Genomic DNA, 16385 nt, shown 5'->3' on the forward strand with positions numbered 1-16385 from the left:
CCTGTTTGGAACATCCCACAGGTGAACAGGCTCATTGGGAACAGGTGGGTGCCATGATTGGGTATAAAAGGAGCTTCCCTGAATTGCTCAGTCACTCACAAGGAAAGACGGTGCGAGGTTCACCTCTTTGTGAACAAGTGCGTGAGAAAATGGTCTGACTTGTGCAAATGCATGATTTTTCTTCTACCCATATGATCAAAACATGTAGTATTATCTGTATTTTGTTATTTTTTTCAAAGAATTATTATGAAGTTAAGCACTTTATTTGAACACATAATACTTTATTTTTATTTATTTGCTCTTATTTTGAAATGCACAGCCCTACTTTTATTTAGTAAATGAGAAAACATACAGTTGTGCTCATATGTTTGATTACCCAGGCAGAATTTGTAAGATGTGTACAATTCCTTTAAGAAAGCATAAATGACCAGGCGAAAGACATTTTATTTTATTTTAATGGGATTAAAATTATACAGTAAAGCATTTCAGAAAAGCATTATCATTAAACAAAACATAACCATAAAGAAATTAATGATGGTTGTTGTTCAGTCATCAGTCGTATTTAAAAAACAAAACAAAACAAAATTTCACAAATTCTGCCTGGGTATGTAAACTTATGAGCATAATTGTTCATATATGCAGTCATATGTACCCCTTTCATATTGGTCTTCACCTTTTTCATAACCTCTAGGTGGCATACTAGAATGAAAGTGTACAACTTTTTCATAACCTCTAGGGGGCGGTGGCGTAGTGGAATTAAAGTGTACAGCTTTTGAGACATAAAGACAATGAGACGGTGACGACTCCTTGATGAGGCCGATGACGGTGGTGTCATCTGCAAACTTTGACAGCCGGGTGCGTTGAGGTGCAGTCGTTCGTGTAGAGAGAGAAGAGCAGCGGAGAGAGGACACAACCTTGGGGCTCCCCAGTGCTGATGCTGCGTGTGGATGAGGTGGCCTCCCCCAGCCTCACCTGCTGTGTCTTGCCCGTCAGGAATCTGTAAATCCACTGGCAGATGGGAGGGAGACGCTGCGCTGGAGAAGCTTGGAGGAAAGGAGTTCAGGGATGATGGTGTTGAACGCTGAGCTGAAGTCCACGAAACGGATCCTCGCGTAGGTCCCTGCACTGTCAAGGTGATCTAGGATGAAATGCAGTCCCATGTTGACTGCATCATCCGCAGACCTGTTTGCTCGGTAGGCAAACTGCAGGGAGTCCAGCAGGGGGCCTGTGACGCTCTTGAGGTGGTCCAGCACGAGACGTTCAAAGGACTTCATGACCACAGATGTCAGGGAGACAGGCCTGTAGTCATTCAGACCTGAGATTGTAGTTTTGTTGGGAACTGGAATGATGGTGGACCGTTTGAAACAGGATGGTACTTCGCACAGTTCCAGAGATCTATTGAAGATCTGTGTCAAGACTGGAGCGAGCTGGACCGCGCAGACTTTGAGGCATGATGGGGACACAAGGTCCGGACCTGCCGCTCTGTTAATCTTTTGTTGTTTGAAGATGCGTCTCACATCCTTTTCGTAGATGGTCAACGCAGAAGTCACAGGTGTGATTGTGGTCGGTGGTGGGGTGGGGTGTGAATGTGTCCTTTTCAAATCTGCAGTAGAAGGTATTCAAGTCGTTGGCTAGTGTGCTATTGTTCTCAACTTGGGGGGGATCGTCGTTTGTAATTGGTCAGCGATTGTAATGCATGCCAGACTGATTTAGAGTAAACTGTTTTTCCAACTTTGCTGCATAGTTCCTCTTTGCAATATTAATTTCTTTAGTCAACAGGTTTCTAGCTCGATTATACAGGGCCCTGTCCCCGCTTTGATATGTGTCCTCCTTAGCTTGGTGAATTTGCATATGTTTGGCAGTGAACCACGTCTTGTTGTTATTGAAAGTGCGAAATGACTTTTTAGGTACACAAACCTCTTCACAGAAACTGATGTAGGATGTGACAGTGTCCGTATATTCATCCAGGCTGCCAGCTGAATTTTTAAAGACACTCCAGTCTGTGCAGTCTAAACAGCTTTGAAGTACCATCTTTGCTTCATTGGTCCACTTTTTCACTGTTTTCACTGGAGGCTTCGTGCATTTAAGTTCTTGCCTGTATGTTGGTAGGCAAGTAGAATGGCTTACAGTTCAAAAACAGCGACTCCAAATGCGGGCTGCAGTATGTGCTGAGGTCCCTGACATCCGTACACCATTTTTTGTTGATATAGAAGCATATCCCGCCGCCTTTTGTTTTCCCCGATGATTCCATGCCGCGGTCTGCCCTGTGAAGATCGAAGCCGGGAAGCATGACGGCGCCATTGGGTACAGCGTCACAAAGCCAAGTCTCTGTAAAGCACATGGCGACGGAACGTCTGAAGTCTTTACTGGTCTTTATCAGAAGATGAAGCTCGACCATTTTGTTGGGCAGGGAGCATAGATTCGCGAGGTGTATGGACGGAAATGCCAGTCTGTATCCTCTCTTGCGGAGTTTCACCTGAATGCCGGCTCACTTCCCGCTGTGGCGTCGCCTCCGCCTCCATGTGCCAAAGATTGCGGTCGCTGCTCCGGTGAGTAACTCAGGGAAAAAAATGATCGGATTTGCGAATGTTGGTGAAAGAAACTCTGGAGTAGCCTCCTTGATCCTTAGCAAGTCTCCCCTTGTGTAAGTGAGTCGTGTAATGTGAGAATTTGAGAAGTATACTCAAATACTTTTTCACGGCACTGTATCAGAGGGTATACACACATGTACAACCCTATTATTTTCGTTTATTTTTACTTCACCTCTTGAAAGGATTTCTCATTTTAAATTTAAATGGTTATAGGTCAAAAACGTTTTGAAATAATTTGTCTAATTTTTTAAACATCACTAAAACATGGCATTTGAACAGGGCTGTGTAGACTTGCTGCATCCACTGTAGGCATGTGCTTAGTGTACTGTATCTTGTGGTGGAATGTGGAGATTCAGGAAAGAAAAAAGAAAAATAGGTTGGTGAAGAAGAGATGGAAAAGTGAGAGAACTGAAATGAGCTGAGAGTTAGTACAAAGACAGGACATGGGAAGAGTGAGGTGGCAAAAGACCCCCGCCCAAAATTATGATGTACTGTAAAAAAGGTTAGACACAAAGGAAGGAGAAAGGAGTTGGATAGATTCACTAGTCAGAGGGATCAAACCAGCAAGGATTTACAGCAGGTCAGGGGCAGACTGGGGAGAAAAAGTGGCCCGGGAGTCACAGACAGACTGGCCCAGTTCATGCGCGCTGTGGGGAGCCAACCCAAGACCTCTGGGAGAATTGATGGAGCCCAGCGACACCCACTAGTAGTGGAGGGTCACTGCCAATGGAGAAAACACTCAGGACCAGCTTCACTGAATGTTGCGTGGCATTTACAGAACTTCGCATGAATGCTCCCAGTGCCTACCACCACACCACAAGTGATTGTATTTCTCCGACTTTTAATGTCTGCTGGTTAAATTTGTTTGCCAACCAAATACGCTTGTGTTTATCTCAAGACAAACACAAAAATGTGAAACAAACAAACAGTAAGTGTTATTAGCCACTACATAAGGTTGAAACACTCATTGCATAGAATAAATGGTGAGTGCAAACAGTGCATTAGTTGGGAATTAATGTTATGTTATTCCATTGTTTTTAAACCACAAATCATCCTAAAATGGCATGCGATTCCAAAGGCAAGGTCTGCCTTCCGTTTGGTTTGGTTTGGTTTCCCTGCATGCCAAACAAAGAGATGAGTTGACTGAGAGGCTCTGTACATGCCTGTACATGCCTGTACTGTACGGGCACTCATACAAGGCGCCTGATTGGTTCCCGGCACGAAATCGACGAATGACAGCACGAGTGGATTTATCCCGTGAGCTGATTGGCTGCACATCATCGCAGCCTCACCCAGCATCTTCCCTTGTTGTGTCTCGCCAGTCCCGTCCACGCTGTTGAATGTCTCACATTCTGTATCTTAGTGTTGTGTGCGTAATAACTTTGTTTGTTTAAGCGAAAGCTTTTTTTGATTAGTTAAGCCCTTACAATGCCGCCGAAGCGATGTGCCCCTGCGAAAGCTTCCTCCGGGGTGCCCAAGAGGAAGAAGTAGATGATGACCATCAGCAAAAAAGTGAAACTTTTAGATTTGATCAAATAGGGCAGAAGTTATGCATCTGTGGCACGCCATTATGGCGTGAATGAATCTACAGTGCGGTATATAAAGAGAGAGGAAGCAAACATCCGCAAAACTGTTTAAATAACGTTCAATAAGGAAGCGAAACGTGTGGTAACTCCGCGTAATAAGAGAATTGTGAAAAATGAAAGCTGCATTGGCCTTGTGGATTGCTGATTGCAGGTAAAAGACAGTGAGTTTGGACACTAATATTGTCATGACAAAGGCTAAAGCTTTCTACGACCAAATCTTGCCCGATGACGACAATGAAGAGGCTGAAGAAGGCGCTGATGAATGTTAATTACTGTATAATAAATGTTAATTACTGTTAAAGGTTTTATCATTAAAGATTTAAGTAAATACATGTACTGTTGTAATCTTTGTCTCAAATATGTAAAGTATAAATACTGTTTACATATTTTAAACATTCTGGTACCCACATGCACATCCACGAACATTCCTAGGGGGGTCAAATCATACTTCACGGTTTTTCACCTTTCACGGGGGGTTCTGGTCCCCATTAACCGTGAAAAACGAGGGAACACTGTATTTTGTGGTGTAAAACCAGTGGGATAAAATAATTATTGGATTATTAACGAAATCAGTTTCCAGCTTTGCATTGTCAAGCACACCCTGTTTAATCCATGCAGGGAGTGTTTCAACCTTAGGTAGTGGGTAATAACACTTGTTGTTTGTTTTGAGATAAACACAAGCATATTCAGTTGGCAAACAAATTTCATCAGCAGACATTCAAATTCGGAGAAATACAATCACATTGGTGTGGTGATAGGCACTGCGATAATTCATGCAAAGTTCTGTCACACAACAATCAAATTCGGTGAAGCTATATTTGAATGGTAACTCTCAATCACTGGGTGCAGTAACACTCCACCGCCTGTGGATGTTGCTTGTGTCCCATCCATTGTCCCAGAGGTCTTCAGTTATATTTCAAAAGGACAAACGGCCCTTTTGAACATTTATCTTGGCATGCGGGACCAGTGGATTTTCAAGCTTTATGGGTCGGTATCTTGAGCCCTGCACACTCGGGGTCTCCTGATGCCTGGGAGCGCAGGTTTCTGTGGTAGATGCTAATTGATTTAAAGTCCGGGTGAGAAGTCAGGATTGCTGGTCTTTGCTTTTGATGAGCTCTCTCAAACTGGCTGGTAATTCATTTAGCGTCCGTGTGAGATAAACCAGGCATCCCCGTGGCCGTCTGTGTCAGCGGGGGAGTGGAGACAGGGATGCAGTCCCAGTCCGAGGTTGGGGGTCATGGTGAAGTCACAAGCCAGTGCAAACTGTAGGCCGGTCCCAAGCCCGGATAAATGCAGAAGGTTGCGTCAGGAAGGGCATCAGGCTTAAAACTTTGCCAAAACAAATATGAGCGTTCATCCAAAGAATTCCATACTGGATCGGTCGTGGCCTGGGTTAACAACGTCCGCCACCGCTGTCAATGTGCAGGGCGCCGGTGGCAATTCAGCTACTGTGGGTCGAAGCAGAAGAAGAGGTGGAAAGCGGGTTCTTCGGCAGAAAGAGAAGAGGAAAGCACAGCGCCAAGAACTGAATGTGGAGACTTTGAATGTTGGGACTACGACAGGAAAATCTCGGGAGTTGGTTGACATGATGATTAGGAGAAAGGTTGATATATTGTGTGTCCAGGTGGGTAAGTATGGAATCCAGGAAAGGAACTTGGAGGGACAGATGGTGGTAGACTTTACAAAAAGGATGCAAATGGCTGTAGTGAACACTTTTTCCAGAAGAGGCAGGAACATAGGGTGACCTACAAGAGCGAGGTAGAAGAACGCAAGTGGATTACATCTTGTGCAGACGACTGTAAGGTAGTCATAGGGGAGAGTGTCGCTAGACAGCAGTGGTGGTGTTTAAGATGACTCGGGTGGTGGGGAGGAAGATTAGGAAGAAAAAGGCAGAGCACAGAGCCATGTGGTGGAAGCAGAGACAGGACGAGTGTTGTGCAGCTGTTCGGGAAGAGGTGAGACAGGCTCTCTGTGGACAGGAGGAGCTTCCAAAGCACTGGACCACTGCAGCATGTACAGAAAAGGTCATTGTGTCTTTGTAGATCTAGAGAAAGCCTATGACAGACTACCCAGAGAGGAACTGTGGTATTGCATGCGTAAGTCTGAAGTGACAGTGTAGTATGTTAGGAGCAAAATTTGTGATGCATTCGGTGAAAGATAGTGTGTGTACAGGATGATAAATTTGTTTGACTGTGTGCTTAATGACAAGTGAGTAGTGACACACAAATACACATAGTATATACAGTAAGTGCCCTGCTAACAATAGCCAGTACCTGTATGTTTAGCGTTGCATTAGACGTTTAGTAGTGAAAGATGTTGTGCAGCAATTGCTAAGTTTTGGCCAAATAAATAATGATAAATAATAAAATCTCTCTCGTTCTCTCTGTAATGCCACACGTTGCTATATTAAGTTTTTGTATATTTTGTGAAATTGCGAAGTGATCGTGGTGGTGTTAAGAGGTAGATTGCGTCACTCAAATCTCCACTGAAGGCCCAGGACCCCAATGCACCGCCCGGGACTAGTGTACATCATGAGGAGGATGGAGCTGCCAGGCAAGAGAGCTAGAGGAAGACCAAAGACCAAAGAGAAGGTTGATGGATGTCGTGAGGGTAGACATCAGGGCAGTTGGTGTTCGAGAGGAGGATGCAGGACACAGGCTTACATGGAAAAAGATGACGCGCTGTGGCGACCCCTAGAGGGACAAGCCGCAAGGAAAAGAAGAAGATACGTTCGCCATATTCACGTTTGGATTTGCATTGTTGGGAAAAGGGTTCCCTAATTGCAAGCTGACGGGAAACAAGAGCTGTCCCACCGTATATTTTGTTCCGAGCTGAAGGAATTGGGTGAGATGGTTGTGTTTGAAATTGATTTTGTTTTGTGTTGTCTTTGTTGCGACTGCATAAAAATTTGACATTGCAGCTCGTTGGTTTTAGCAGGATGGCCCCGTTCATCTGGCTTGAATCCAAAATGTTCCCACATCATCGCATTGGCATTAGGCTTTGGAACTAATTCCATTTATACCACTACATTTTCTATAACTGTTAGTCCCCACATTTCATATGCACACAGACATGCACACGGCCAATCAGATGGAAGGTCCCCGCTCTTCACTACCTCTGATTGGTTTAGAGACTACGATGAAACACATTGTGTGGCTGCTTTCAAGTGGCGGAAAAAAAAAATTCTTATTCAAATGACTGGGCAGCTGTGTGCACACTCCGTTTTTTTCTCTCCACCTTTCTGTTTCATTTGTTTCTTCGTTTTCTTTGCCCATCGGCAACATACATGGAAACATACAGAGTGAGGAAAGGGTTGCAAGTCGATTGAAAGAGCACCTTCAGTTAATGAATGAGGAAATTGAAAGGAGGACAACGGAAGTCGATACTGTGACACAGGAGGTAAGACATTAGAATGGATGAAGTGAGGAGGATGAAGAGTGGAAAGGGTGTTGGTCTTGACATATCGGTGGAGGTATGACAATGCCTAGGGGAGATGGCAGTGGATATAAATAACCTAAATAACCTAAATAACCTACAGGACAAGATTTGTTGGATCCTTATTACTTGAAGCTAGCAAGGGATTTTATAGCAGAGCCACCTGCATATCTTTTTAACCTTACAGTGTTTACTAAGGAAATTCCAAGAATTTGGAAGTATGCCTTTGCCCTCCTGTTATTGAAAGGGCTTGACCCTAGTATTTTGAACTATAGACCTATATCAAATTTGTCAGCATTAGGTATAATCCTTGAATGTCTTTTGAGTGATCCGCGAAAAGAGTTTTTAAACACCGATTATATTTTATCACCTTATCAATCAGGTATAAGAAAAGGGCATAGCACTGTCACAGCTCCGCTGAAATGGTAAATGACCTTTGTGTAGCACTTGACAAGAAACGACATTGTGCTAAACTTCTTATTGATTTGTCCGAAGTTTTTGACAAAGTCGACCATGTTGTGTTAAAACTTAAGACTTGTCAGATCTGGGCTCTCCGAAGAAGCTGTTGCTAGGTTTTCTAGCTAACTTAGCAGTCGGTCGCAGTGCATTTGATATGATGTTGTATGCTCCGATATATCTGTTGAAAAGTGTGTGCCGCAGGGCTCTGTGTTCCACCACCCCCGGAGAGCATGGGGGCACCACCCATGAACAGGGCCCAATGCAGGAGCCAGCAGCCACCCAAAAACGGTCATAGCCCGCCAAAGCAAGCCCATGTTAAGCGCCCGTTGTGAGCAAAGACGAGCATGGGTGCCAAGAGAGGGGAGACAAAGGCAGGGCCCAAAGTATATTTCTTGATCCTCTTCTTTCGCAACAGCACTTTGAAACATTCTTCCTTACATCTCGGCTGGATTACTGTAATGCACTTTATTTTGGAATCAGACAGTCTTCCCTCAAACGTCTCCAGTTGGCTCAAAATGCTGCTGCTCGCTTCATAAGTGGAGCACATAACTCCGATTCTGGCCTCCCTTCACTGGCTTCTTTGTGCATTTTAGAGTCAATTTTAAGATTGTTTTGTTTGTTTTTAAAATCTTAAAATTGTCTCGTCCCACTGGAGCTGCTCCACTCCCACGCTCCTGCCCAGTGCCTAAGGTCAGGTGAGCACTCTCCTGAAGGTACCGAGGACAAAGCCAAGGCTCAGAGGGGATAGAGCTTTTTCTGTTGCTGGTCCTTCTCTTTGGAATGACCTCCCTCTGAACATTAGGTAAGGCCCCTCTTTGTCCATTTTAAAAGTTTCTTTAAAACCCATTTTTATTTGGTGGCTTTTAACTCAGTATGAGACACTGCACAATTTTAATGTATTATTGCTTTTATTGTTTTTAACATTGCTATTAATTTATTATTTCAATTGTCTCACATTTTTTTTTGTTTTAGTTTTACATCATGAACAGCACTTTGTGTGCTGCTGTGATTGTTTTTAACGTGCTCTATAAATTGAGTTGATCCAATTTGAGGAGAGCAAATTCATTGATCCATCCATCCATCCATCCATTATCTGAGCCGCTTATCCCCACAAGGGTCGCGGGAGCGCTGGAGCTTATCCCAGCTATCATCGGGCAAGAGGCGGGGTACACCCTGAACTGGTGGCCAGCCAATCGCAGGGCAAATATAAACAAACAACCATTCACACTCACATTCACACCTATGGGCAATTTAGAGTCTTCAAATAACCTATCATGCATGTTTTTGGGATGTGGGAGGACACCGGAGTGCCCGGAGAAAACCCACACAGGCACGGGGAGAGCGTAAACTCCACACAGGTCTCAGAACTGTGAGGCAGACGCTCTAACCAGTCGTCCACCGTGCCACCAGCAAATTCATTTGTGAAAAATTAATATGTCTCCTTAAAAGAAATTACAACAGTTTAAGTTGAGTGATTATTCAACTTCATGTACTGGCTATGTGTCTTATTTGTATTTCAGCTCACGAGAGTCAATTTTATTTTACAATTTTACAACACATAAACATCACCACAATAGCCAGGTCACTTACTCAAACAACAACAGCCAATGACTTTGGGTTTACAAATGAGGGCGTGAGGGTGTGCGTGGACACAGGGAAAGTAACTAATGTACTCTTAATAGCGGTATCTTGAATGTGCCAGATACTGTGCAAATCCTGAGAGGGAGCCATGTGCTTATAACCACTACCTGGCCCATCCCAGTTATCTTTGGGCGAGAGGCGGGGAACACCCTGAACTGGTTGCCAGCCAATCCCAGGGCAGCTATGTTAAGTGAACAACAACAACAACAACAACAACAAAAACATAGGGTTTCAAACAGTGTGAAACTAAGTGTAAACTCACCAAAAACCAAGACTGAGTTGACTGGCCAAGCAAAAAGATGTGAGAAATGATGACAGGGAGGCAGAGAAGTAGTTTAAAGCACATAAACTGGTGTGTTGTAATTCTTAATCCTTGGGGTATTTTTACAAAATTATTTCACAGCCATGTTATTAAAATAACAGGGACCTGTTCTGAATTGTGAAAAATGTTTAAGGTGTCCTTTAAATCAATCATAAATATGTGGGGTCTGTGTACAAGAGACGCCCTTACAGTCTGACAGATTTGGAGCATTTCTGCAAGACACGATTGCGTGCTCATAGACTCCTACCTAAAAAACTGAATGTCACAATTAATGCAAAAGGTGTTATTGCAACATAATATATACAGTATTTTCTGATTTATTGAAAGGGAATATGTTTTACCTGATCCCTCCTCGGTGATCATTCCCAGGCCTTCTGCTTTGTTCTGTCTCTCAAATGCATTTAGATCTAGAACACTGAGAAAGAGAGTTTAATTTTGTAAAAGTGAAAGACAAAACCAGCAGACCAATTCATAGGAGCAGTCCTTTTTACATAGTTCCACGCTACAAATGTTTACCTGCATGACTCCATGAGGCCAGCAAGACTCTGAAAGAAACCCACATCCTTTCTGTTCTTCAGATAATCCAGCATTTTCTGTCCAAAGAGCAGACAATCTAGTTGTATTTTTGACATTTAAAATGCTGCGTATGGAGAGAATAGACAATGCTGATGGTACCAGTTGTACTGTTGAGTTTCCTCCATTGAGAATTGCAATGCCCAATTTTAGAGTTGAGGCCACCATGGAGCCCATTTCACCTGGTTCAAAGGAATCACAAAGACTCTTTTTACAAAGACACCTTTTGCATGTGTTAGATTCCAGTGGATCTTCAGTGGAAGACTTACTTGATCCCCATGAATCTTGACATCAAGGTATAGATATTAATCATTTTGTGCCGGATCACAATTGTTTCGCATTGGTGGAGGCAGTTGCAGTTTCGATTTATTAGGCTACTGTTTGTTTAATTGTTCACATATTAACCTTGAAAACAAATTAAGAAGAATGCAAATGAAAAACCCTTACCTTTGCTTGCACTAATGGTCTGAAGTACCATCTCAGCAGCGCCGCGATCATGAAGCCTTTCCTGCTGGTACAACAGCTTCTGCTTTTCCATCTCCTTCTCCTAGTCATGAAAATGAGGGGTGGGACATGTTTGTCTGGAAATAACATCAAATGTCAAAGGATAAAGAAAACCGACTTCAAAACTTTTCACTTCCTCCCCATCTTCATCTTCTTCATCATGACAGCTCTGGGCAAAGAGACACAGTTAAAAAGAAACCAAATGAATAAATTGTGGAGAGTTAATATGTGGGTCTTTTTCATATAGTTTGATCAATAACAGTGAAGACATGCCCCACTGAATTTCCTTGAGAAACTCAATACATTTTACTGAGAGGAGTATTTGAATTATTGACATAGTTAAACATCAAAAGGTCATAAGTGTTTCTAAGAAGAAGAAAAAAATATTTTAAAATAATATTTGTCAAACCTTTAATGCCAAAATGTCTGAAATGAAATTTCATGATTTGCAACGTTTTCTGATGATGCTAATTAAATTTTTTCATCTTAGTGTCTTCAGAGTTCAAATTTTTTTCGGTTCTTTTACAAATCGTCCTTCTTTGTCATTCAAGCTGTCTTTACGGTTAATGCCACTGGCGAGAGCCTTACAATGTTGTTGCAATACACTAGAGGGATCTGTGAGTTGAAGTGCCAGGATGAGGCAGTCATTCTGCATTCACACAATAGCAGACAGCAAAATAAATGGTGTTATTGCTGAGATATGAATGAATATCTATGAGTTTGTGGACGTGTTAGAACTTTTACATGTCTTTACCGTTATTACAATTGTACTGTATAAAGACAAATGTGTAATGGGTTTAATGAGTAGCTAGGATCATTTATGGACTCATCCGCAGTTTGCAGGGGCAACACGTAACTTGTGCACCTCATACGGTTTTTATAAAGCTGTTTATGTCTTTACCGTTATGCACTTTTGTCTTTTCTGTTATAAAAAGTGTATTTCAATGGGCCACCACCATTTACTTTGTCAATAAGGATTGCCTTTACGACGAATGCCGAAAATTTGAAATCATCAATAACCTTTTGAAATCAGGACTAAGTTTGGCTGTTTCTGTCATGGGTGTGTGTTCCGGTTTTTGTCTTCCCCCCTGTTTCACACACACCTGCTCCTGAGAGCATCTTCACCACCTGTGCCTCGTTCACCCTAATTACCCCTCGCATTTAACCTCGTGTCTCATTCTCTCTCGTCCCCAGTTCGTTGTACCTTGTCGTCGCGTTCCAGCATTCCTTGTTTCCACGTCACAGACTCACAGTAAGACTAGACCCTGTTCCGATTATCGACCTCGCCTTCTTGCCTCATGTTTTTGGATACTGTTGCCTTCTTTGGATTGCCTACCTGTGTACCGACCTATGCCCGTATATTAAACCTCTCTTTTTTGACACTGTCCATTTGTTTTGGAGTCGTGCATTTTTTGGGTCCTATCCTCTGTTCCGTTCATGACAGTTTCAGCATGGGAGAAATGTACCCACATAAAACTAAGGTGGCCAGAATTGCAAAATTAGATTTTTTTTTTTCCCCTTTAACGTGTCTTTACCGTTATTGATCAAATTACACGGAAAGTACCAGTATAGGAATTAACCAGATTTAAAACAAATATTTGACGGGTACCTTGGCCATGATATCAGCGTAAGCCATGTAGAGATGATCTTCATCCAGTTTACTACAACAGTCAACAAATATTTGATTCAGAAACAATACTAAAAAAAAAAAAAAAAAAAAAAAAAAAACCTTGTTCGGGACAGGCAACATTAGTGTAACCCACCACTTCTCTATAAGGGCTGTTCTACTGAAAAGCTGGATGAGCTGATGTAGTGGGTCAATGTGTTTCACTCCCTCCATCTCCTCGAACGCCTGTTGTTCGCCGGATTTCTGAAGTACATTTTCAGCACTTGTTAATTTTAAGAACATGACAGAAATACATTAACATTTGTAATCATATTAATTCACCCCTTTTTTTTTTATTTTTTTATTTTTTTACTAATTTGTTGAACACTTTTTTTTAATTTCATAATTTAAAACAGTTCCCCAATTTCCCATGACCAAGAGTCAGCGATTTGCCGATCAGTTGACTGCTGGTGCTTCTCTCGGTAATCGTGGTAACAAAAGCCGTGCTCGCCACTGACCCAACAGTATATGGGGCGCGGTGAGCACTCACTTGCATGAGAAAGGACCTCCATTTTTAGCAAAACAAGAAATCGCGTATGTAAAGTATGCTATATTTCTTGATCCTTTGGGAATATTGACAAACGCATTTCACAGACATGTTTTTAAGACACAAGGGAACTGTTTTAAATTGTGACAAAAAAATGCATAATATGGCTCCTTTAAAATCTAGTCATGATATGATATGCCAGAGACAGAATTAGTAACATTTTAAATGTTCTTCTGTAGACCTGTCACGATAAAAAAAAATGTAAGACGATATATTTTCCCAAAAACTATCATGATAAAAAATAATATTTTTGTCTCTGAAATCAGGAAAAATAAGGCCCACCCTTATTATTTTTTATTCATTTTATTTTATTTTTTTGCCTTTAAATCAGTGTTGTTGTTGTTGTTGTTATAATTATATTTTCCTTCCATCCATCCATCCATTTTCTACCGCTTACCCGAGGTCGGTTCGCGAGGACAGTGGCTTTAGCAGGGACGCCCAGAGTTCCCTCTCCCCAGCCACTTCATCCAGCTCTTCCGGAGGGATCCCGAGGCATTCCCAGGCCAGCCGAGAGACGTAGTCTCTCCAGCGTGCCCTGGGTCGTCCCGGGGACTCCTCCCGGTGGGATGTGCCCGGAACACTTCACCGAGGAGGCGTCCGAGAGGCATCCGAATCAGATGCCCCAGCCACCTCATCTGGCTCCTCTCAATGTGGAGAAGCAGCGGCTCTACTCTGAGATCCTCCCGGATGACCGAGCTTCTCACCCTATCTCTAAGGGAGAGCCCGGACACCCTGCGGAGGAAACTCATTTCGGCCCCTTGTATCCGGGATCTTGTTCTTTCGGTCACGACCCACAGCTCGTGACCATAGGTGAGGGTAGGAAAGTAGACCGTCCGGTAAATTGAGAGCTTCGCATTTCGCCTTAGCTCCTTCTTTACCACAACGGACCAATACAAAGTCCGCATCACTGCAGACGCTGCGGGTGTATACATGCAGACGATGTATACCCCCGATCAAAATAGATCCCGTCACATGCAAACAGTTGACCAGAGATCTTCAGTCAAAATGATTTCCATCACAAAAACAGTCTCCATGTAAACTGACCAACCTGTGTGGTTGGTCAGCTGAAGACGAGCTCTGTAAATCAAATATACGCTGATGTTCGCTGCAGTCACCTACTGGTTGTATGTGTGCCACTGAGGTTATGCTGAATACAGTAAACAGTTAACGTCTCCATATTTGTGTTAATTGGAGACTAACGCACACAACAACGCAGAGCAAAGCGCTGATGTTTTAAACGACATTGCCGCAGTGGAGCAAGTTGTTTAGCTCCTTAACTCGCTCGCTCATTAGCTGGCAAGCTAGCTTGTTAGCTTGCAACAACAGTTAACGTTCCCTTAAGTGTCTCTATTGTGTGAATCTACGCACTGTGTGCTCCGCACACCCAGCTCACCACAACAATGATAAATTATCGAGTCCGGAAAAACGATTGTGTCCATTTTATTTATCGAACGATAAGTCAACATAGTAATTATCGTGACAAGCCTACTCTTGTGGTAAAACTGCAACTGCATGCTGTGTGAACTTACAGCAAGATCCTCTATTAGTTTATCCTCAAAGAAGTGTTCTTCTGCCTCAATCCAGGATTTTTCATAGCCCTGGAGGAACAAGTTGACAGCCCGATGCCTAGATTGGAGGAGATCATGCATAGACTCAATCATTTCCATGTAATATAATAATATGGCTGATATAAATATTTACAATGTACATGATGACTTTGTGCGCTAGTGTGGATATAATTCACCTGGGCAGATTGTAGAGAGGAGCCATCCTAAAGCAAGCAACTACAGCTCTCTTTCTCTGTTTGGACAGTAATTTGTGCCACACAGCCTTTTTACTGTGCTGGGGATGCTCAACCTGAAAATACACCAAGACTCAGAGGTCTTACAGCTCAATGTACAGTAAGTTTGCAGAAAAATGGGTGAAAACAGGTCACTTGAATGATAGACATAGAAGCTCTTCAGAAGAAAAATAATCCTTTCTGTGGATTGTTTGTGCCTCAAGGAAACAATATTGAATGTATTTTCTATCTTGGGCCATCTTTTAAAAACCATACACTGCGTTCCAAATATTATGCAAATGATGTTTTTCTCGAATTTTCCTAAATAGTTGACGCAAATGACAGTCATCATAATTTTCAAGTCGTCAACTGTCAAGACTATAATTCAAATATTTTTTTAACAAACCTCCCAATGATAAAAATAATAAAATAAAATGCACTGTTCCAGATTATCACACACAATATATTTTCAGGAATAGTGAGAATAGTCATTTTTTATTTATTTTGCAGCATTAGGGGGTGAAATTTATCACCTTAAAAGGTGAAATCTGCCAGATTTTAACGTGAAATATATCTCGTTTTAATGTGAACTGTATCATGTTATAACGTCATATTTAATTCATCACATAAAATTTATCGCGTTAAGACGTGAACTTCAAGTTAAATGTGATACTGATTTTATTATTTTTTTTTTCTGGTATAATGCGACAATAGTCAATACGCTTCCATAGTCACACGTCATGTTGCCTGTATTAATTTTTGAGGAGCTTCCCCTGCACTACTGCCTTGTCTTGCCTGCTTGACCATCTGCCTTTCAGCTGCATTCCACCACCCCCATTTCTAACATTCAAAACAAAACTGCAGTACTGAGATGCATGTATCTGTAATTACAATAGAAATACAAACATAATAATAAAAAAAGTTAACTTTTAGCAATACCATGAACAATATCAATAACCGTGACCATTGTGGAACTGAAATTGTGATATTACATTTTCATAATGTTTCATCCTCAACTGTAAGCCACAACATTAACTATAACCTGGTCGAGGTGGAAGAGGACATGAGCAATGTCCAGAACTCTTTCCACATTCTTCTCGGGGTCAGGGGTGTCATCACAGTTATTTAGAATGTCTCTGTACAAGGCCCTTTGCCACCTAATAGCAGGGTCCTGCAACTTTAGATGCACACACACAAACACAACATACCACATTATCTAAATAATGCAAAGTGTATCCATCACAGCATTTTTGAGTAAATAGATTTGGTGGTTATAGTTTT

At 42.2% G+C, this 16385-nt stretch overlaps 1 protein-coding gene across 2 annotated transcripts in view; it reads right to left on the minus strand.

Annotated features, from left to right (window-relative positions):
- ryr2a (ryanodine receptor 2a (cardiac)) overlaps window positions 1–16385 on the minus strand; it is a 355011-nt gene that overhangs the window by 87085 nt on the left and 251541 nt on the right. Inside the window, exons 79-89 of one of the 2 annotated variants that reach the window (XM_061705276.1) lie at window positions 16147–16281; window positions 15069–15181; window positions 14854–14950; window positions 12875–12981; window positions 12721–12772; window positions 11230–11280; window positions 11055–11154; window positions 10710–10789; window positions 10551–10627; window positions 10376–10449; window positions 9975–9995 (exon numbers count right to left, since the gene is read on the minus strand). In XM_061705276.1, the coding sequence (XP_061561260.1) occupies window positions 9975–9995; window positions 10376–10449; window positions 10551–10627; window positions 10710–10789; window positions 11055–11154; window positions 11230–11280; window positions 12721–12772; window positions 12875–12981; window positions 14854–14950; window positions 15069–15181; window positions 16147–16281 (907 nt within the window). The remainder of the gene's footprint in view (window positions 1–9974; window positions 9996–10375; window positions 10450–10550; window positions 10628–10709; window positions 10790–11054; window positions 11155–11229; window positions 11281–12720; window positions 12773–12874; window positions 12982–14853; window positions 14951–15068; window positions 15182–16146; window positions 16282–16385) is intronic. The other variant, XM_061705277.1, reaches the window with a different exon arrangement.

This window comes from Phycodurus eques, chromosome 19 (assembly GCF_024500275.1).
Source record: "Phycodurus eques isolate BA_2022a chromosome 19, UOR_Pequ_1.1, whole genome shotgun sequence".
Taxonomy (NCBI): Eukaryota; Metazoa; Chordata; class Actinopteri; order Syngnathiformes; family Syngnathidae; genus Phycodurus; species Phycodurus eques.